At 40.5% G+C, this 22,315-nt stretch overlaps 2 protein-coding genes and 1 non-coding gene across 3 annotated transcripts; 1 reads left to right on the plus strand and 2 right to left on the minus strand.

Moving 5' to 3' along the window:
• The first annotated feature begins 897 nt into the window (after nt 1–897).
• Nucleotides 898–5,046, plus strand: tcf23 (transcription factor 23). Its single transcript, XM_017702120.2, has 3 exons — nt 898–1,093; nt 2,602–2,883; nt 4,012–5,046. Exons 1-3 carry the CDS (start codon nt 962–964, stop codon nt 4,123–4,125), a joined length of 528 nt encoding a protein of 175 aa, XP_017557609.1. The 5' UTR covers nt 898–961; the 3' UTR covers nt 4,126–5,046.
• A 6,799-nt stretch (nt 5,047–11,845) lies between these two features.
• nop58 (NOP58 ribonucleoprotein homolog (yeast)) lies at nt 11,846–19,521 on the minus strand. The gene is made up of 15 exons (XM_017702170.2): nt 19,477–19,521; nt 18,802–18,878; nt 18,558–18,610; nt 18,132–18,256; nt 17,093–17,229; nt 16,827–16,891; nt 16,462–16,596; nt 15,626–15,771; nt 15,376–15,502; nt 14,432–14,730; nt 14,120–14,181; nt 13,522–13,670; nt 13,138–13,259; nt 12,891–12,986; nt 11,846–12,333 (listed from the first exon to the last, which is right to left on the minus strand). Exons 1-15 carry the CDS (start codon nt 19,519–19,521, stop codon nt 12,277–12,279), a joined length of 1,695 nt encoding a protein of 564 aa, XP_017557659.1. The 3' UTR covers nt 11,846–12,276.
• Nucleotides 18,401–18,490, minus strand: LOC119262952. Its single transcript, XR_005130024.1, has one exon. It is a non-coding gene; the product is annotated as a small nucleolar RNA SNORD70 (small nucleolar RNA).
• Nucleotides 19,522–22,315: the final 2,794 nt, after the last annotated feature.

Consider the following 22,315-nt stretch of genomic DNA (forward strand, 5'->3'; position numbering starts at 1 on the left):
AATAACTGAATTATGCAGAAAAATTGTAATTCCTCTTCAATAACATCCACAAAATCATACACTTAGGAGCATTACTGATACTCTGTATGTTAGCGATAAGGCAGAGAAGACATTTTGGCCAACATGATCTCTGCTCATGTCTAAGCCTGTTCCTGTTGTGCAAGAACAGAAGAACTTTGTTCCATTTTCCTGCTTTCTTTCAAAAATCTCCAAATAACATCCATTAGCAGGGGTTTTGCAAGTGAGTCCTGCAACCAGCTACGATCCATCTCTTTCAGTTGGTCAAATATTATAGCTACTAGAGCGAAACCTTTTGTCCTCACTTGTAGATGGCCAGACTGTGGGCTCATTGCATGCTTAACTGACCACCACTCTCGCCTTGAATCTGTGGCCTCTATACCTCTGAATAGAGAAGGCAGGAAGATCTCCAGTCATAAGTTAGACAGTATTTATTAATCTAGCCACAGCATGCCTCCATCAATGGCCACTGTAGGTAGGGAGTCACAGGTCCAGCAAGCATCTTGCATCAGCAGTTGCATTAGGATGCACAATACAAAAAGTACTGTAAGACGTTTCGTGAAGCTGAGCTGTCAGTTCATATTGTTTAGGTCACTTTGTCCGCACGGGCCAGCAGGGGCCAAGGCTGCGTCTGGGATGGGCCTGCAGCTGCGGAGGGGCTCTTTTACTTTTCCCAAGCCCCCCTCCATCCCGCTATCCTGCCCGGGGACACCCTGCAACTCCCCTGTGCATTTGCTCCCTTTGGCAGCAAGCACCCGGGGGAGGCAGAGCGGGAAGATAACAGACCCGCTTGAAGATCCCCACATTACCTCACTAGATAAGGCAAAGGGAGGGAGCTGGAGCTCCATAGAGAAGAAGAGCTAAGCCCCCCATCTACGCAGTTCATCCGCGATACCCCCGGGCACTGCCACGGAGAGGCTACTCGCTGCTGGTAGTATACCGAATGGCGGACAGTGTTCTGGAGGAGGCTCTGTCTGAAGAGCAGAGAGAGATGGGAGGGAGAAGTCTGGCTCAGACTCTGCGCTGGACGCAGCCATGCATGAGACAGGGAGCGCGGCGAGAGCCAAAGAAGTGGGTGAGTATACAAAATCAACAGGCACCAGCAAACAGGTACTCAAAAAGAACGACAGAGACCGCTTCTACAGTCGTGTGCACCCCTGGTCAAAAAATGATATTTTGTTGATTCTCTAAGTCAAAAATAAATGAACACCTCCTTTACCTAACAAACTTAAATATGGAATTTTTCTGTTATTCTGTTTTAGATTTCCTATAAAATGTTCAATTCAGCAAACAAACAAATGTGCAGGAATGTGTTCTCTGTTTCAATTCATTTTAGAAAATCAACAAAACATATAATTTGACCAGGGATGGCAGAAACTTTGCATACAGCTGTATATAGTTCTTGGCTTGGATATACATTTCTAGGAAAAACCTATGGTTGGTGAGGGACCTTTACATTATGTGGAGGCTCTTTAACCTTTATAAGGTTCTTCTCACGCACACGTCTTGTTTATCTGCTAAAAGGTTCTTGAGAGAATTAAGTTGTTCTTCAGTGGTGTCACTCCATTGGCACATTTACTTTTAAGAGTGCAATTTTTAGTTGTTGTTGTTGTTGTTGTTTAATTTACTGGTATGGTACAACTGCACAAACAGTCATTTGCTCACATATGACCAGAGCTGATTCAAGTCCTAAAGAAGTGTAAAAGACCACACTCATTTTTAAAGGAACTACACCCTAAACTGGTTCTTCAATGGTTGCTTAGTAAAGGCAATGGGGTGCACACTACACTCTTTAAAAACTCTTTAATACTGCCGTACGCAAAAGTTTGAACAACCTAATTTCATGTTTTGTTGATTTTCTAAGAGAAACGTTAACACATTTTCTACATGGAACAAACCTAAATATGATATTTTTCTGCAAATTTTAGTGCACAGGTTCTATTTATTTGTGAAGTTTAACATGTTTGGTAAAAAAATAAAACATCAAATACAAAATGTGCCATAACTTTTGCACAGGCCACATTTTATGTTTTGCATTTTTTCTAGTATGTTTAAATTCAGCAAATAAACAGTGATTGTGTATCACATATGCAGCAGGGAGTTCATTGTAGGGGATGTAGTATTTTTCACTTATTAAATAAAAAAAAGCCATTTGACCAGGGGTGCCCAAACTCTAGCACAAAACTGTATATGGTTTTGTTTGTTTTTTTTACTTGGAAATCAATTCTAGGAAAAACTACGTGTTACGTGGAAGTTCTTTAAGCTCTTCACCTGGTGTTTATTTTTACTAATAAACTTAACAAAACATGATATCTGACCAGGGGTGCCCAAACTTTTGCATGTGACTGTTCAAAACACAGCAATAGAACCTTTTGAATATGTAAATATGTAACACTGCACTTGAAACCTATTGACATGTTGTGTCAATACTACGCAGTTGGATTCAAGTAAAGTAAATGGTAACATGACATTTATTATATTATTATATTGCTGAATAAAATTCACTGAGCAGGACTCACATGTTAAACTCACATGTCTTCTGAAACACACATAACATCATCCTCCTTTCTGCTGATTTCTCAGGCTAAATCTGGACCTGGACTACAAACCAGGTCACTAAAGGCGCAGAATTCCCCCGAAAACGCAGCCAGGGAGAGGAGTCGGGTCCGGAACCTTCGCCAGGCCTTTCAGAGCCTCCAAGCCGCTCTGCCGTCCGTTCCTCCAGACACAAAGCTCTCCAAACTGGACGTGCTAGTCCTGGCCACCAATTACATCGCCCACCTGACCGAGACTCTGGACCAGGGGGGAAGACTGTGTGATCATCCAGTGCTGCAGAGAGCGGAAGGCTACCTGCACCCTGTGAAGGTCAGATATTCAGTGTTAACCCAGCCTGTCACTCTATTGTGCAGAATAATTTAGAAATAAATGAGCCTCAATATGAAATATAGCTTACAAAGACCAGTGAGATGTACTTTTGCCCACTTTTATAGTATTTGATCTATAAACTTTAGACACCAAATGTTTAAAGGGGAACTCCACCAATTTTTCAAAATTTTGCATATTTCCTGGACAGCCTGGCTGCACTAAAAATCTATTGTTTAGGCCAAAAAAAGGTCAGAGGTGTTTCACTTTAAATGGTAAAGGTGTTTATCTTACCTAGATGTAGGACCACAGCATGTGGGTCTAGATATCAGTTAAGTACCTTTTTCCTACCTAACTTTTAAAAATAAACTATTCCAAAAATTATTATTATCATTATTACTCCTATCTAAAATGATCAGTCAACTTAACTTGTATTATTATGTGTTTAGTATGCAAAAATAGTGATAAATCTGGACAAAAAAACTGGACAAAAAGTATTTTGTGGACTATTTTTTGTATAATTATTTGTACATTATTATAAAACAGCGTCTCAGGCATCAGGCAGTGCATTCATAAATTATTCTGAATAGTAACTTTCTGTGAGGGAGCTTTTAGAGGTATTAAACTTTTAAGATGTCTGGTTCCTATCACCACCACTGCGAACAATTCTCTGTCTCTCTACCGTGGAGCTATTTATGTCAAACCACCGGGAATGGCAAAAAAAAAGGGCCATACCTAAATATGATGGGTTCACCGATGGTTTTGGCTGGTCAGAGTCCAGATTTAAATCCTATAAAGATTTTTGGTCTCCCATTAAACACAAACTAGCTCAGCACTGTTTTTCAGCTGTCTGAAGCCGCTAACGCTGAGCGAAAAATACTGACTCTCCTTTCTGTAAAAGGCTATTTGCAAATTTACACACAAATTTTCAACATTTCAAGAAATCAAAGGCAAAAGATTTTTGTTTAATGATTTGTTTCAGAAAAACAGTGGAATTCATCTTTAACATTATGTCATCTATGAACTTCAGACTCCAAACATGTGTTGGCTGTAAATGAGTGTAGCAGTGTGTTTGATGCTGGCCAGTGCTGTGAGAATAAATTTTGGGTTGAGATGTATTTCCCTTTTCAGAAGTGGCCTATGCGCTCTCTGCTCTACTGTGGGAGCATCGGAGAGCGACTGACTGGAGCGTCCGCTAACCAAGATGAGACACCCGGGAGTGCAGCTGAGGTCAAAGCAGACTGAAGCTCGCAGACGGCTCAGGTCAGATCAAGCCCAGGCTGACCGTAACTGCATGTGAGAGTGAGGAAAAGCCTCTGAAAAGGTTGACTGACAAACGGATTTACATGCTAATAACATCATCTATTTAGTGTGACTGCAGCTACCGTACTTTGGCCACAGCTGACTGAAAGTGTTTTTCCTAATCTTAAAGATCTTTTTTATCTAAAGGCTTAAACTTAAATGCGTGACACTTGTCTCTATGATGATGCATATGTATGAAATATGAAAAAATATTTTAAACATATTTTTTTGTATATACCATTCTGTGCAAAAGTCAGAGACCACTCTTTCCTTGACTTAGTTAGCCGTCAAAACGGACCTGGAAAAAAAGCAGAAACCACGCAGCGGAAAATTATACGGAAGCATCAACAACAAAATATAACACAAATTGTTTTCAGTGTTCAGAGTTCACTCTTTGCCTTTTAGTACAGCTTCCATTCGTTTAAGGAGACGGGCTTTTCTACATTTCATCTATTTTTTCACACCTCCAAAGTTCAGTCTTAGAAGTTGGTTGTATTTTCTGCTTCTTACAGTAGTAAATAATCCCTATGGCAGATTTAGGCCCAATCCCATTTCACCCCTCGCCCCTACCACTTGGCCCTTAGCCCTCTGTTTTGCAGGTTCGCGTCTACGGTTATGGTGTCCCAGTCATTGTTGAGATAGAGGGGTAGGATGAAGTCTTAGGGCTACATGGCCCTCCAAGCAGAGGTTTTTCAGAGGCTCACACCAGTTTTAAACAGAAAAACCGGCAAAATGGCCGCACAATGACCAAAGAAACCACAAAATATAAGTATTTTCTCCGCTAAATTGCGATAACCATTGTATTGTCTTTAGTTTAATGTTGTTTCAGTATACTATAGTCGTTTTCTTCATAACAAGCATAACAAATCGCTAATAGCATGCTAATGTTTCGGTAGCTAGCAAGCTAACTTTCCAGTTCCACCTTAAATAGTCCAGCTGTGTTGACGTCTGAAGAGCCAGAATGTAACTGCTGCACTACTTAAGGTGGAAGCTGGTGAATAGCTGACTTCAGCTTCGTATCACCAAAGAATAGTAAATAGTTGTCTTAAACCCCGTCTAAAGTCTAGCAGTGAGGGGCTGAACTTCACCCTCCTCTGCTGTCACTGCAGACGGGCTGGGTGGCCTACAGAGCAGTGCTAGTTCCAATGGGTTAGGGTAACTTGAAAACAAGGAGTAGGGGTAAGAAGAAGAAATGGGATTGGGACTTAGACTCACCTCTCCATAAAACATCACTCAAGATCTCAGATTTGGTGATCTGACGTCCAGTTTTCATGTTCTAGTGCAAAATGTTCGTCTTTTCTCTGTGTCCTTTTCTCAGTGAGGGCTTCTTGACAGCTACACATCCTTTCAGACTCATAGCACTGAGTCATCTTCTCACAGTGGAAGTCGTCCTCTCCCTCAGAGATGAAAGCTTTAAGTGCTCTTTATCTGATAATGACAGTTTTTATGGCCCACCAGATCTCGCATATTTGTTTGGAGTCCAATTTTCTCTGTATCTTTTCATAATTGGAGAGGATAAATTAGACACTGGCAGGTTTAATATTCTACATAGTGTTGGGGGCTTTTGTTTCATTTACTGTTAAATATCTTTCCTGCCTTTTTACACTGAAAAATGAATAAATTATTCTTAATCTACTATAAACTGGAAATTAAATAAAGGAAAAGGTTTCTGACTTTTGCACAGTCCTGTACGCTACCATACACTCTTTCCCTATCTTGGTGTGTGAGGCCTAAGTAAACAGGATGAATCTGACCAACATAATGTGCAAATTCTTTCCGATTAGATCTCATTTCAGCAGCGCAGGCCTCATCTTCACTCGGGGAAGTTTGGGTTTAATTTGAGTGTCTTGTACTAAATGGGAGTGAATCAAGGTCTTGATTAGTAGAAGGGGAGGATTGTTATGGGGAACACTTGGCAACCACACACGAGAGGAGGACCCTCCACGTCCGCTTAATCATGTCCACCACAGCAGGATCTCACATTAATTCCACAACAACTCACTTCACTTAGTCTATGGGTATTAGTGAAGCAAATCCTCAGTAATAATTCAAAAATGTTGCGATTTTATTACTTAAGCTACAAGCAGGTTTTAGGCTACCCATACGCAGAGTCTGCGTAGCCCTTTGCTGCATGGTGTTGCCATAAGGCAACAAGAATTCTCTTTGATTTCTTTGCACTACAATACCAACTACGACATCAAAGTTGACTTTTTTCTTTTCCTTTGAGAAAATAAAAGCTTTGTTTGTAAATTGGTATAGCATTTTTTTCTAATCTGGTACGGACTCCTTTTTTTAAACACATCACATAGCAAATCCTGCCCTCTTAAAGTGTGTTTATAATTCAACATTTATAAGATAAACTGAAACATGTTTTAGGGGTAATTACTGTTTCCTTTTCATTAATGAAACCAGTTTATATGCTATCAGTTTGATAGAAATAGATCAATTATATATGTTGCCACATGGCAACGGCATGCCATAATGAAGCCACAATCTACAATGCAGCCAGAGATACACTCCTATTAGACCCTGCAATGTCCTTCAAGCGTTTATTTATATTCTTCATATGTTTATAATGATTTTCATGATTTTCTCTATTTTTAAGATTTATACATACATGGCCACTATGCCCATGATTTCATGCCTGGATGCATTACGGATTTCAATGCATGCGTTATGGATTGCAGTTCCATTGTTGCACATTGTTGCCAAAAGGCAACAATCAAACCATACCCCATGAAATATCTTTCATTCAACTGTTTTATCATTTTCAATAAGACAAATGCAGGATCTCCTCCAACACCCCCCCCCACCCCCCCCCCCCCCCCCCCACCTGTTTCATAATGCAGAAAAGGGATAAGGTTCTTGGTGTCAGTGCAATCCAGCACTTTTATCAAAACCCAAAGACAGCTCCATTTAGCTAATAATGGTAATAATACAGCACATTGTGCACATTAATCCTAAGTAAGCTGACATCAAAGTCTGAGTTTATTCTTCAACCTGTTGTGCTCCTCAAAAAAGTGCAGATGTTCAATAATTAAGATGGCTCGATATTAGGCCTAATGGTCTATCACCACAGGCTTTAACTGTAATATGCCTGTGTTTGCATGTTTCTATTATACACATTCATGTGCTACATTTTTAAAATTTTTACAGCATCAGGCACAGATTGAGTTCCATTACAGTTTCAAATACATTTTTGTGTTTTTTTTTTTTTTCCCTCTGACGAATGTCTGGATTTACATATCAAAATAGCTGTAATTCATTTTTACATGACCATTTTTCAAGATATAAGCACATTTAGGCTACTCCTTCAAAAATGTGTTTGGTGCCAAGACAATTCCAGCCTTTTTTTTTTAAACAAGTACCAAACACAAAACAAACTCTGCATTCAGCTAAATCCATAATCCCTGCACTCTCTGCACGCTTGCTTGTGACATTACTGGAGATAAGCATCCTCGAATACTCTCATCCAAAGCCTCAGGTCTTTTTCTCTTGCACAACATGGGCTCTGGTCCATTAGGAATGGTACAGTGGTCAAGGCTAACTCTATAAATCTGCTCAGCTGCCCGATAAAAGCCTTCTCGCTCATATTAATAGCCGAAGTGGACCGAAAAGAATCACTCCACTAAGGCAGGGGTTACAGACCAAGAGAACGAGGGCAAATGTTGGTTCCAAGCAGCGAGATCCATCAGCACCCTCACTCAATGTTCTCACCAATTAGGGTTATATTTGTGCTGCTCGTCCAAGAGCACTGCGATTCTTCTGTAAATCAAATGTAGGGAACTTAATTAAATTGTTTGTAGCCTTATTATGTACATGACTGAGGAGGTACAGATGGTCACTGTTGTGGTGTTTACCCATCAGTTTGTAAGTATGAACACTGTGTTCTGTTAAACTGATTAGGTTCATTAAGCGTTTACTGCATTTACAGCCTAGATTCCAAGGAGCAACTGCACAGACATTACTGCTACCGTAGCGCTACATACTAGCAATGGGCGATACCACTGACCTTCTCTTCAATCTGATAGCACAAAGCTAGTATTCTGATACCAGTCTTAATACTTTTGTACACCTACACTAAGGAAAAACTTTGTGGGAATCATGGTAATAGTGGGAATCTGGTAATTGCAGACAGATTTGGCACTTTGCATTAGTCTAAATACAAATAGTTTCATTAATCTCTGGCCGGTCATAGAACTAATGTTCAGCGGCAGACGGAGACTATTAGAGCATAGCCTTCAGTTTGGGCCATAAATGTGAAAACTTGGTCAAAAACCTGTATGGAAAACGCCTTTATAGTAATGCTAATTTCTGCTAGCTGCCCTATAAGATTGTAGCAACGTTAAGATGTATCGCTAAGCTAACAGGGATTCACACAAACTTTTCATGCCTGCTGGTTTAAGACATGAAGCTTGTAAAAGACATTTGTAGTCCTTGTGAAATTTCATGGTTTTATGTATCACAAAAAATGTAATGCATTTTCACAGGACCTTTAAAACTGAAATAACCTCTGAATTGTGCCTCATTCAAAAAGCAGTCCAGACTGAAACACTCCTCAGCTGAACTGAATTCCATCAGAATTCCATCAGCCAACTGTGTTTTGCATACCGTGGAACTAGACATCCTCATTTAACCCATCCGTGCAGTGAAACACCCACATACATGCATACTAGTCAACACACACACTAGGGGGCAGTGAGCACACTTGCCTAGAGCAGCACCCCGGGAGCAAGTGGGGGTTAGGTGCTTTGCTCTCATGGACTGTCAGCCGAGAGGATCAAACCGGCAACCTTCTGGTCACTGGGTCAGTTCCCTAACCTCCAGCCCACGACTGCCCCTGTTATCTTTAACATAAATGGGTGGAGGGTTTAATATGAGGATATGTGTACATGTGATTTTGATGTCCTGACAAAACAACAAATTCAAAACAGGCAGATTTTGCAGCATAGATTCCATATATCAGGGGTCGCAACATGCGGCTCTTTTACTGCCCTGTTGTGGCTCCACAGCAGAATTAGATTTGTATGTAAACAAATCTCTCGCCAGCTGCTTGTTTGAACTTTCCTGTTCCACCTTAAATGGTGCAGCAGTTACCTTCTTGTACCTCAGGCACCATTTAACGTGGAATGGAAAAAACTGAACAAGCCGGCGAATAAGAAGCGACTTCAGCCTCGTAAAAAGTCGAACTTTGAGAGACATTTTACAAGAAACTGTTCCACTTTTGTGGAAAAGATTCCAGCTAGAGATGTTAGAAAACCGGCTATGGCTGAGCTAAAGCTTAAAGCAGAGGAGAGTAAATTTACACTAGTATTTTAGCACATACTGAGACATATTTACAGTGAAGAGGGTAAAATGGACACAAAATGTGGCTCTCAAGGTGGTTTGATTTTTATTGAAAGGACAAAATGGCTCTTCTTAACATTTGGGTTGCTGACCCCTAGCATGGACTGTATGAACTATGAGATGTGAGTGGTACATTTTGAGAATTCAACATTGTGCGGATAGAAAATACTAAGTGTTTGTTAAAAGTTCTCCATGATATATTCACTTTAAAAGTTATATTAAAAACGCCAGGTGAGAAAACATATGTATGTAAATTTGTTGACGTAATGACTGAGGTGTCCTTGAACAAGACACCTAACCCCCAGCTGCTCCCCGGGCGCCGTGGATAGAGCTGCCCACCGCTCCGGGCAAGTGTGCGCACTACCCCCTATTTCACTTCATGGATGGGTTAAATACGGAGGTGAAATTTCCCCATCATGGGACTAATAAGTATCACTTAAAGGTCAAGATCATAAGTTGAATATATCATCATTGATCTACACATGTGAATATTACAATATCCAATCACCTCTCAAGCTTAAAACACCTACTGCTATTAACTTCAATTACTTTCCAAGTAAGGTTGCATATTGTCACTGTATAGGCCTGTCATACACTGACTTCAATAGCATTAACGCTGTTAGACTTCTCTAAAGGCTTTGATTCAGAATGAGCTTTGAAGCCAAGCGAATACCCGTTTTATTAGCTGCTCTGGTGACTGGTAGGGGATGAAAATAGCTGCTCTATCTCCAGCTCATTAGGACCAGCACATGCTGATGGCTCGCTGAATTTATGCTGTGCTTTGGCCACGCTCCCTGAGCTAGTCTGCGCTAACTGAAGCAAGAGTGGAGGAGTCTGAGGAGCAACCGGTGAGGAATGTAGCTCTCAGTACCACTCACACACAGAGGAGGTATGATGATGATTCCATTTCAGAGGTGGCCCAAGCAGCTGATGCATTTTCAACACTGCTCGTCACCACGGAACTGGAAGCAGACTATCGTACGGCAGCCCTGAGAGGCAATGAGGTAAAGATAATTTTCTGAACCGTTATCTGGAGACCATGACTTATTGTCTTAAGATCACAAGACAAATAAGTTGTGATATCAAGAGAACAGTCCAGAAAATTATAGCTACCTTCAGTAGAACTGTTTATTCTGGATTTTTAGTCTATGATTTTGCACAGTTGAATATTAAACATGGACAAATATAACAGAGGCTTAATGTGAAACATCACTGTAGAGAAACCTATAGGCTATATTTGAGTTGTAAACATTGCCAACTCCGGAGGTTCATTTGTTTGTGATGTTGCCCAGCAAACACGTCATGACATACTATTGTTTTGGTGCCCACAAGATAGTCACATTAAAATGTCATTCTTCAGAAAGTTTTGACAATGTTATCTGACAACATTTTGATAACGTAATGGCACAGTAAGTAAGAGAACAATGAGGTTGTGACAACCTTGTCCAAAGATTAACAGCACCTTTTGACATCGTAAAACAGCAGATAATTTGTACCATTAAATCTGAAAAGATTAAAGCCTCACTGTCCAAAACATTATAAACTAATGAAAGTGCATGTATGTGTAATATATATAAATAAATGTGTTTTTGTGTGTGTGTGTGTGAGAGCGACGGAGCACACACACTTTCATTAGAAGACAAGGAAAGTTGGTGGTGGAATGAGGAAGTCCCGGAGAGTATTCAGAAGAAGGCAGCTAAGAAAAAGTGGGATAACCAGAGAGATGAAGGAAGTAGGCAGGAGTGCTGTGAGGCTAGTCGCATAGCGAAAATAATGGTGGCAAAGGCTCAGGCCTATGATGAGCTGTATGAGAGGCTGGACAGTAAAGAAGGAGTAAAGGACTTGTATCGTTTGGCTAAACAGAGAGATAGAGCTGGAAAGGATGTACAGCAGGTTAGGCTGATAAAGGATAGAGAGGGAAATGTACTAGTGAGTGAACAGAGAGTGATGAGTAGATGGAAGGAGTACTTTGAAGAACTAATGAATGAGGAAAACGAGAGAGAGAAGAGGACAATGGGGGGAGAGATAGTGGATCAGGAAGCGCAGAGAATTAGTAAGGTGGAAGTGAGGGCAGCTTTAAAAAGGATGAAGAATGGAAAGGCTGATGGTCCAGATGACATACCTGTGGAGGTATGGAGATGTTTAGGAGAGAAGGCAGTGGACTTTTTAACCAGGTTTAACAAAATCCTGGAGAGTGAGAGTCAAATACTTCCATGTCACTGAATGCATTGCTAGGCCTGCACAGGCTTGAAGTGCACGATCTACTCAAAATCAATATAATAAAAAAAAAATTTAATAAAAAAAAACCGCAATGAGCTTAAGACAAAAGAAATACACATTTAATGATTGAATCCAACAGTGGACGTCTTTCTCTCACTCAACTTCAGCCGTTTCATGACAATGAAATTAAACCCTTTCATCTGCATTCTCTTCAAACCAAAGTAATTACAGTACACAAACTGAACAGCCCTGCATAGCTTTCAGTATGTATCAGAGGTGCTAACGGCTCTACAAAGGAGTGAGACATCAAATTACTTCTCTTTTTAAACTGAGCTATGAAAAGAAGGAATTCTCATAGTTAAAAATTATGAAATCGTCTCTTGCTTAAAAAAATACCAGTCCTTTGCAGTTGGTCGGTGTGAAACAGTCCAGGCAGTCATGTGGCAATCACATGACATCCAAAAACAAGACGTAGAAGAGTTCGTATACAACAAAAATATTGAGCAAAAACAGGTGGCTGTCCTCTGTTTATTCTCCCTCCTCCACTTTAGCTTTTTTCTTTTTCTTCTTCTTCTTCTCTGTTGTCTAAGATGGAAGAGAGAAAAAAAAAAAAAAGTTGAGCACAAATACAGAAGAGGCAGCATGTCCCTCACCAAAACGTAAGCCAACAATGTTAATATTATGGTATAATAATAATAAATAATTATTTTACAAAATTAAAACTCTGAATGTCACTGTTTTCTTTAAAGCCTGCTAAATTTTGCATATTGCAAATATTTTTATTTAACTCAGATGAGTTACAGGATTCGGATGTATTCTTTCAATGTTTTTGCTGCAGTGTCTGATGCAGTATTTTCTGTTGACATCTGCTTAAAATTGATTCCTAGTATCGGATCGGTACCGTCTCCAATAAATAAGCTTTGCAGGCAACTGATTTACAGCAATTCTGACGCACATCTGTAAATGTTATAAATGTTTAAGATGATAGTACTGGACCACAATTACTATCCTATATACCATTAGTGCATACAGCATTGAAGTCTTGCCGATTGATGAACTTCAGATACATTTGTCAACATGTATCAAGAAGTTGTGTTAAACTAAAATACCTAAATAAAATTATACCAACACCCAAAACTCACCTCTTCTGTAGGACTGACTACTGTCTCTGGTTCCTCTTCCTCAGCCTCACGTTTCTTTTCCTTCTTTTTCTTCTTCTTTCCCTCCTTCTCTGTGGTCTGTAAATGTAGTAACAATTACATAAAGCACTTAAGATCCTATTTATTGTTCTTTTCCATTATTTTTGTTGCAAAATGTTCTTATATACACCACAAATCAAGGTTCCACTACAGAAGTGGCTACACATACTGCATTTATCAGAGTCCTCACCTCTTCTACTAGACTGACCATCACCTCTTCTTCCTCTACCATGGGCCCCTCCACATGTTTCACCTTCTTTTTCTTTTTCTTCTTGGGCGTCTCTGTTTCTGCCTCGGCAGCCTCTTCAGTTTCTGCGATAGGGTGGAGGTACTCAAATTATCTAATTTGCATAGATTGGCATGTCTCAACAAATCTGACTCACAGTGGGCGTGACAGTTATGCGCTGATGTGGACTTTCAACTGAGAAATTAACCGCGTTGCTGCGTCAGATTCAGGTTTAGGTTCTGGGTTATAACCATGGATTAAAGACAGATTTACACAGGAAATTTTAGGGCTGCTGGAGACACATTAACCCTGTTTATTACAATACAGTGTGCATTAGTCTTGTCTCACCTTCTGCTGGAATTTCTCTCTTTACTTTTTTGGCCTTAACCTCCACTGGCTTGTCTTCTTCCTCCGCCTCCTCCACTTCCTCTATCTTCCTCTTCTTGGACACAGAGGGGAGCGTAGAGTCGCCAGATGGATCGTACACTTTGACGTCACTAATGAAAGGAGCAATTGAAGTCAAGTTTATTTAAAGGGGAACTTTTTGAAAAAAGTACTGCATAATTCAGTCATTGAGATTTTAACAAAGTCGAAAATTCCAAGTGGTGTGATGTGAAATGCTCCTTTCCAGAGAAACTTGGACTCTGATTTCACTGTGGTGGTGTTAGGAACGAGTCATGTCTACAGCATAAATGTAGCCATTTTAATTATTAACCAAAACTAAGGACTCCACACACTCTTTTGGCCAAAATCTTCATTATTGAGAAAATGTCTCGGGCACCAGGAAATTCCTAAGCATTTAGTATAGTAGCTGTTTTTAGAGACGTTAAAATGTTTGATGTCTTGTTCCACCATTGCTCTGAACAATTCTGTATTTCTTTAGAACTGTGCATTTCAAAGCAGTCTAATGACTTCCTTTATCTTAATTACTACAGATAAAACCCACCTCTTATGCTGATACTTGTCTGCTCTAGCCAGAGCTTTGCCTGATCCACTAATGCGTCTGATCTGAAAGGGAAGGGGGTAAATAATTTTTACATTGTGATGGGTCACAAGAAAAACATTTCCATCTAAAATCTCTTCAACACTACACCACAAAATCAGTACTGCATATTGTACTTCACAAGCTCAGATGAGGTAGTGACAAACCCACATGGAGTCTTCAGGACATGTGACATGCTGTCATTATCATCACTGCTTGAGACACAAGATGACCGAAACCGTACACCATTACAGAAATAAGAGACCTTCAACTCACTCCTTTCTCCTCCAGCTGCCGCAGTCGAGCTTCTAGCTTGGCTCTGTTCTCCAATCCCATCTCAGCATTCGTGTCTTCACCCAGAGCATCATAGCGGATGGCCAAGGCTGTCTTGGCTGCTAACGTTCTGGATATCTTGCCCTTGTTTTTGGCTGTGGTCTGACCCACCAAGGAGGCGTGGTAGATCAAACCGTATTTTGGTGTGTCCCTCCGGGTCTTCAGTGCTCTGAATAAAGCTTTCTCTGCCCCTAGAATCTGCACTGTGGATGCAGGGTGCTTTGCCAAGTTCAGCAGTGAACCTGATTGAGAGCAAAAACAATTCACACAAAGATCAACTTAAAGCTGTTAACTGATCTAGAGACTTCTACTACATTTAGTAATGTATCATGTTTTATTAGTTTTTGTTTGGACTTTGGGAATCCCAGATTTAAGTCTTCTGCATACACTTATCATTCCGATTTGGAGTCATTCAGAATGGCCCGATTTGAAATGCACTGCTCAAAAGAAACTTGCCTAGTTAGAATTGCTCTCAAATGGTAGTGACAGAAACCAGCCTCTTAAAGCCTCTAAAAATTCTCTAAAAAAGTTTTTACATGAATTGGAAAAACAATACAAACCTGGACACCCAAGTCAACGTTTTAAGATAATTTTGTTTTTAAAAATCTATTCATGATCTATACCATCAACAAAAACTGGAACACCCTAACCCTAGACCTGAACATGCAAAACAGGCCTAAGGGCTAAGTGGTAGGGGCGAAAGGTGAAATGGGATTGGGCCTTTGGATAACTGTAGATTTCTACAAATGAATTAGGCAGACTAGTGTGTGGAATTGCCCTTTACATAAGGAGCCATTACTGCCATCATTGTAAGCGGTTTTAAAACGGAACCAACTGTTTGTCAAAAATACACTGATCTGTATAACTGCGTACCAATTGTAACTCACCAGCATGAGAGATGAGGCGGGCTCCCACCAGCTCTCCCACCATAACTGTGAGATTTGGTGCGATGGCCATCATGCGGTTTTTCAAGTAATCATACAGCTGAGAGCGATACTCTGAGATTTCGATCACCTACAGAAATTTACACAAACAAATGTAACCAGTTAACGCAGTAGGAACAGCCAAGTCATTTACCCTGCACTGGACTCCTACAGTTACAAGCAAGGTGTGTTCAAAGCATACAGGTTCACACACCTGGTCACATAGGTGCATGATGTTGTGGATGTCCTCCTCGGAAACTTCTGTTCCCATGGAGATCTCCGCAGCCAGTTTGACCTCTGCCTCAATCTCCTCTGGCACCACCTCAGACAGGTCAGTGTTCACCACGTTTGTGCGGTCACCTACACACCATAAACAATAAGCCACAGAAAGAATGTTTTTTAAAAAAATGACAAAGGTTCAAGTTCTGCATGAGAGTCTAAAGAATCAGTTTTATAAAAGCAAGAATAGCTGAAACGCATCTTATACCCCCCACCCTAAACACAGGTCACATGTTGCATTTTTCCTACTAGACTAAAAGATTACACTAACTGTAGCTTAGTTAAATTCATTAACCTACAAATCAGTCAGAAGTGGCTGATATTGCAAAGACTACGCAAATACACATTCATTTGTAGTGTAAACAATGAAGCAATTAGGTTGAGGAATAATATACTACAAAACAAACTGTAGTTTTGGGCCAGAATGCCCTTTAAGTAAATAGTATTACACTACTTAAAAGACCATTCTTGATATCCCCATATTCTGTCTGAAATGGCCACCTTGGAAACATCCATTTAATTAGTTCATCAAACACCAGCAGGTGAGAAAAATTAAGATTAACCATTGATATCCTTCAACTTTCCCCTCTTACAACACCACCCATCATTAAGAAAATGATCAGTTAACTCAAAGACCCTCCCCGATATCAAGTTTCCTCATGGTATGGAGAAAAATGTGCTATGATCTCCGATTCACGCTTCTTTTGAGCTCTAATGCAAACACATGCTTAGAAATCATGGTACAAAGCATTATATGGCCCAAGTACCCACCAATCTTGCGGACACTCTTGCAATACGCCAGGTTGTCTGTGATGATCTTGCCTAGTTCAGGAAAGTGCCAGCCATACCACTCACGACAGCGCATGATGTAATTATTCAGCTCTTTATCCAGGTCATCGAGGAGAGCTAAAGACAGGTCAGAAAAAGATTCAAAAGATGACTGTCATTGTCATTATTTTCAAGAAAAGTACATAATTTTAAAACACAATTTCATGAGCTCAGATGAGGTAGTGACAGACCTTCACAGTTTTCAGGGTGTTGACTCCAAGTCATTATCGTCAGTGCTCGTCAAAAATCACATTCAATAATTTGCACAATGAAGCCTGATTACACACTTAGAAGAAAGAGGGACTCACATATAGCTTGAACAATCATGGTGTCCACCTTATCTGGGCTGAACTTCAACTTGTACCGAGAGAGGCTAGAATGCAGAGGAGGTATACATATAAATATATGCACCAGCGCTAGCAAGAAAGCATCAGTTATTGGTCTGATTACTGTCTCAGTGGTAGTGACGAAAGGTGATTAATATCCTCAGAACAGTCAGCAATGCACAATCAATCATTGACAGCAGATCATTTAAGTATTCAAGCCTGCATCCAAATATGTATGTTATTCCTACCTGTGTGCAAGACCAAGTGACATGGCACTGATCTCTCTGGGAGGAAGGCCGGTGATAAGACCCTCCATCTGATACCTGATGCCCCTCATGAGCTCAGCCACTGCAGGGCTGTGTACACAGCTCAGGTTCAGCTTTTCCTGGAGGGGGCAACAGAGAGACAATGTTTAGACACAGACTGCACATAAAGAGAAGGTTTCCTCTCCCCTTTATGTTTCAGTTCAAGGTTGCATAAAGGAAACAGATACATACAGATAACTAGCATAAAACATAGATAAATTAAGGAAGATACATGCGTGTGTAAAAACACAGATTAGTGGCTGCTCTTATTAAATACATATGAATCAGAATCAACCACAGGCAGTCACACACACAGCCAAAAGCTGTTGGTGCATGCAAAAGTAGGCCATACTTTTCACAGGCTGAATTTATTGATTTGTTTAAAAAAAAAAAAAAAAAAAAAAAAAAAAAAAAAAAAAAAAAGCTTCTTTTGTGGCCAAAAAGTGAGCGGCCCAACAAGACTAAGTGAGGACGTGCTCAAATGTTTGCAAACAATGTTTCCAAAACTATAAAACTAATACTGTTACAGATAAACTGATCCCAATGTGCTAGTACTGTTCATATCCACATGTTTTAAAGAATTAGTGGGAATGTAAGGGGGGAAAGTAAAAAAAAAAAAAAACAAACAAAAAAAAAAAAAACACAGCTGTACAGCACACAGTTGTACGCAAACACCCATGGTCAAACTGTATATCTGCTGATCTTCTCCAGAGAACCTAAATCTGGTATTTTGTGCATATTTAGTACACAATTTTCTATTTCTGCTTAAAAAAATGTGCCCAACAAAAAATTTCTTATAACATCAAAGTAAAAACATCTTTTAATGTCTCATTTAGAGCACTATAATCTCAGATGTATATTTTACTATTGTATACAAAATGACAAAGAAATAATCTAAGCAATCTAAACTTTTAAGTGGCAGTGTAGCTATTTTCAGCCTTGTCATATCTATTGAAAAGAAAAACATCTGAAGAGCACTTACTTTGATGACCCCTCCCAGTTTAGCATCTGTTATTGCCAGCTGCTCATGAGCGTCTTTGGCCACCACTTTCTTTAAGACTTTTTTGAGACTCTTCCCGAGCTTCCCCTCCACCAAAGCAGTGGCCGCTGCAGGAAAGGTAAAGAAAAGCCACAACAGCTTTAAAGGTATTTTACAAAAAGAGCACAAGGAGACCAACATACTACAAAAATGAGCACAACAGATCCTTGATAATGATAAAGTTTAATGATATAACTGATGCGCTGTCCTGAACAGCTGTTGTCTCAGTGGTAGTGACGAATTACTGCTTAGTGACGTCATACTACATTCAGACAAACAGATACATCACTGACAACAGCACTAAGACATCTGGATTTCCAGACATTTCTTATTAATATAGGCAACTGTGTATGAACATTTTTACTGCACCTGCCAGAGCTTCAGTTGTGTCCTGAAACTTTTCAAAGTGTTTCAACTTCACTCTGTAAGAAAAGGTTTCCAAAAAAATGAAGAACTTTTATATAAGACCATGTTCAGTGAATCAACGATTACAATATGATGATTGCAGTAATGTGAACAAACGGTTTTAGCCTAAAGAAGCACAACGTAGATTCATCCCAAGGTCAGTTTTAAGTTCAACACATTTATTCTTGATCAAGCACATGCAACTCACATTTTGTTGGCTTTGTCTGGCGTTTCAAACTCCTTCCACAGGCTGTCCACCTGTTGGAGCTTCTGCTCGTCGAGGACCTGCAGAGAAAGGGATGTTTTTAAGGAAAAACAGTGACTTGTACGGGTTTTTTTCAAACCAAACCTTGCTTCCAGTGCACGCTGCCAGCCCCCTGCTACATGTGGGGACATAAGCACCACTGAAGCCACATGGGCTTCTTCATATAAGCTCAATTAGCCAAGCATGGACTCGCAGCGTGAGCGCTTATACTATAATATAACTACACCATATGCAGTGAAGGAGTGCAGACGGCTGTCTATCTCTAGAGTTACGGTAACAATCACTCCACATTGTAAAACCAGCTAACTTCTGTTAGCCTAGCCAAAATGTCCCAACGTGGGTTCAGAGCAGGCCCGCATGTGAGGTTAGCTTCAGCCTCAGCTGCGAGATTTATCAGTAGCACGTCTTAGTTACGGAGCGTTACTGTTATGAGCTCAGTTACTCCTACCGCCACAAATCTAACCAGGTTCACGTTACAACGTGAGCGGCAACTGGTCCTTTACCACAGTTCGCCTATGGCCGACCTAGCCCTGCTGGCTAGCTCCGTTAGCTAACCAGTTACTCAACAGAGACCCTGTGAAACGTAACGTCCGCGTAAACGATTTAGAGCACACTTACCTTGAAGATAGCATAGCCAGCCGCGGTCTCGAACAATACTAACATCTTTAGCTGCTTGTCGACTCTGTTTATAAGGACTAAACGCGCTCCCTAAGTGAGAGCTTCGCTCCCGCTTCCCGCACGAACTTCTCACCACGCGGCGCACACGGCGGACCACTCGCGCATGCGCAGTCGCTCCGAGAGGCGGACTAGTGTAATACACACAGTTACGGAGCCCCGCTGGTGACATCCTGTAGAAATAAAAAAAACGGCTTAGTAAGCCGCGATCTCGTTCCCACGCCTTACCAAGTCGTGGCCACGACTTAGCCATCTCGTTCCCACGCCTTACTAAGAATCTAAGGGTGCATTAGGATCTCGTTCCCACGCGTTAACAAGGCGTGGCCACGCATTATTTTTTTATTTACACAGGATGCCACCTGTGTAAAATTTTATTTTTATTTATTTTGATGTAAGTGACTAGTGTGGAACTGCCACTTGAAATAAAAAAAAATAAATTCTAGCACCTGTTTTAGTATCAGTTGGACATACTATTATTTTGAAATACAAAATCACTATTGTGCTATTTTTCTCATTATTTTGAGATGAATTGCTTTAGTTGTTGCATATCACTTCACTTAATAATAATTCCATAGACTTGGAATGTGTCTATTCTGTGGAATAAAAAAAACGATACCACATCTGTTTTATGAATGCAAAGAGTTGGGCTTAGATGACTGCAAGTCCTTACACTATACTGCCAGAAGTATTCACTCGTCTGCCTTCACACGCATATGAACTTGAGTGAGATTCCATTCTTAATCCATAGGGTTTAATATGATGTCGGCCCACACTTTGCAGCTATAACAGTTTCAGCTTTTCTGGGAAGGGTTTCCACAAGGGTAAGGAGTGTGTTTATGGGAATTCTATGGGAATCAGACACAAGACAAGAAGAAGAATTGGACAAGAAGGCCTGGCTCACAGTCTCTGCTCTAATTCATCCCAAAGGTGTTCTATCGGGTTGAGGTCAGGACTCTGTGCAGGCCAGTCAAGTTCTTCCACACCAAACTCGCTCATCCATGTCTTTAGGGGCCTTGCTTTGTGCACTGGTGCGCAGTCATGTTGGAACAGGAAGGGGCCGTGCCCAAACTGTTCCCACAAAGTTGGGAACATGAAATTGTTCAAAATCTCTTGGTGGTGAAGCATTAAGAGTTCCTCTCACTGGATCTAAGAAAAAACAACGCAACACCATAATCCCCCCTCCACCAAATTTTACACTTGGCAGTCAGTGTAAAATTACACTTACATTGCAGTCAGATAAGTACCGTTCTCCTGGCAACCACCAAATCCAGACTCGTCCATTGGATTGCCAGCGTGATTTGTCTCTCCAGAAACATTGGTCTCCACTGCTCTAGAGTCCAGTGGCGGCGCTTTACACCACTGCATTCCACACTTTGCATTGCGCTTGGTGATGTAAGGCTTGGATCCAACTGCTCAACCATGGAAACCCATTCCATGAAGCTCTCTACGCTGTTCTTGAGCTAATCTGTAGGCCACATGAAGTTTGGAGGTCTGTAGTGATTGACTCTGCAGAAAGTTGAGGACCTCTGCGTGCTATGCACCTCAGCATCCGCTGACCCCGCTCTGTCATTTTACATGGCCTACCAGTTTTGGAAATATAATGCATCTTGCTCAATAAAATCTCAACTGACCCTTTCTCTTTCTCTTATGCAGGACACAATGAGATAATGCAGTTTCGGGATTTGGAGCCCTCTCTGGTGGAAATATGTAATTGCATGCAACGTGCAGAAGAACATGTAACGTTGGTTGTATGTGCACACACATATATATATATGTGACTCTCTCTGTCTCTTATCTAATTTGTTTCCATTTCTATATTATTTCACTTATCGGATACCAAGATATCATTGTTTACAGTGTAGGCACACTTAAAATAATGAACCAACATAGTTGTTTGACTTATAAACTGATATGTTGACTTCATATAAGTGAATTGTATTGTCTTTTTATGTAATTGTTTTATCTAAATGGACAAAATGAATAGAGATACATTTCAATGAGTGGAAATAATTTCCACTGATCCAAGGAGAATTATTTCCGATGAAACCCAAATAAATGGCACCGAAATGTTTCAGTTTTGTTCCATCAACACTGAACTTCATGTTGAGGTAACAAAGACTGTGTGTACTGACTCTACTAAATTTGATTGAATGGCAATGTGTGGCATTACTGAATTAAGTTCACATAAGGATTTATTTTTTGGAGTGAGTTTGTACCACTTGTGAGCTCAGCACCTCAACTTAATTCAAATTTAAAAGCATGCATCCAAGGGGCCTCATCCAATGAGCCCACCTCCACGCATATGATGTTAGCTCAGTACACAGCAGTGTTAGCTTGAATATGGCAATATTCATATTTGGACTCATTATATGAAGTCCACAAGCTTGCCCACACATCAAATTGGATGTTTGTATATATGTTTCTCTACCTTTGTGATAAGGCACAGAAACACTTTCCTGAATCTGTAGAGTTTGCCTTTCCATTCCATCTTATTGTGAGATGGTACATGACTCACATCTGGAGTTATGAGGCTATGAAGAGGGGTTGAGATACATGGGCTCTGCCTCTCAACATGTGTAATTGGTGGATTTATGTGTTGGCCTACATTTTGTGTGAAACTGACCAGTGGACACTCTGGAAATCACTATAGACACCATCATGTCAGAAACCCTTCAATCCTTATTCACTTCACATTGGAGACACAAAAACTGGTGTGCAAAAAGTTTACAGCTGCTGAGGTTGCTGCAGCAGTTTTGAAAAGTAGCGACGAAGATAACGGAGC

The sequence above is a fragment of the Pygocentrus nattereri genome, chromosome 30 (genome assembly GCF_015220715.1).
Source record: "Pygocentrus nattereri isolate fPygNat1 chromosome 30, fPygNat1.pri, whole genome shotgun sequence".
Lineage (NCBI taxonomy): Eukaryota > Metazoa > Chordata > Actinopteri > Characiformes > Serrasalmidae > Pygocentrus > Pygocentrus nattereri.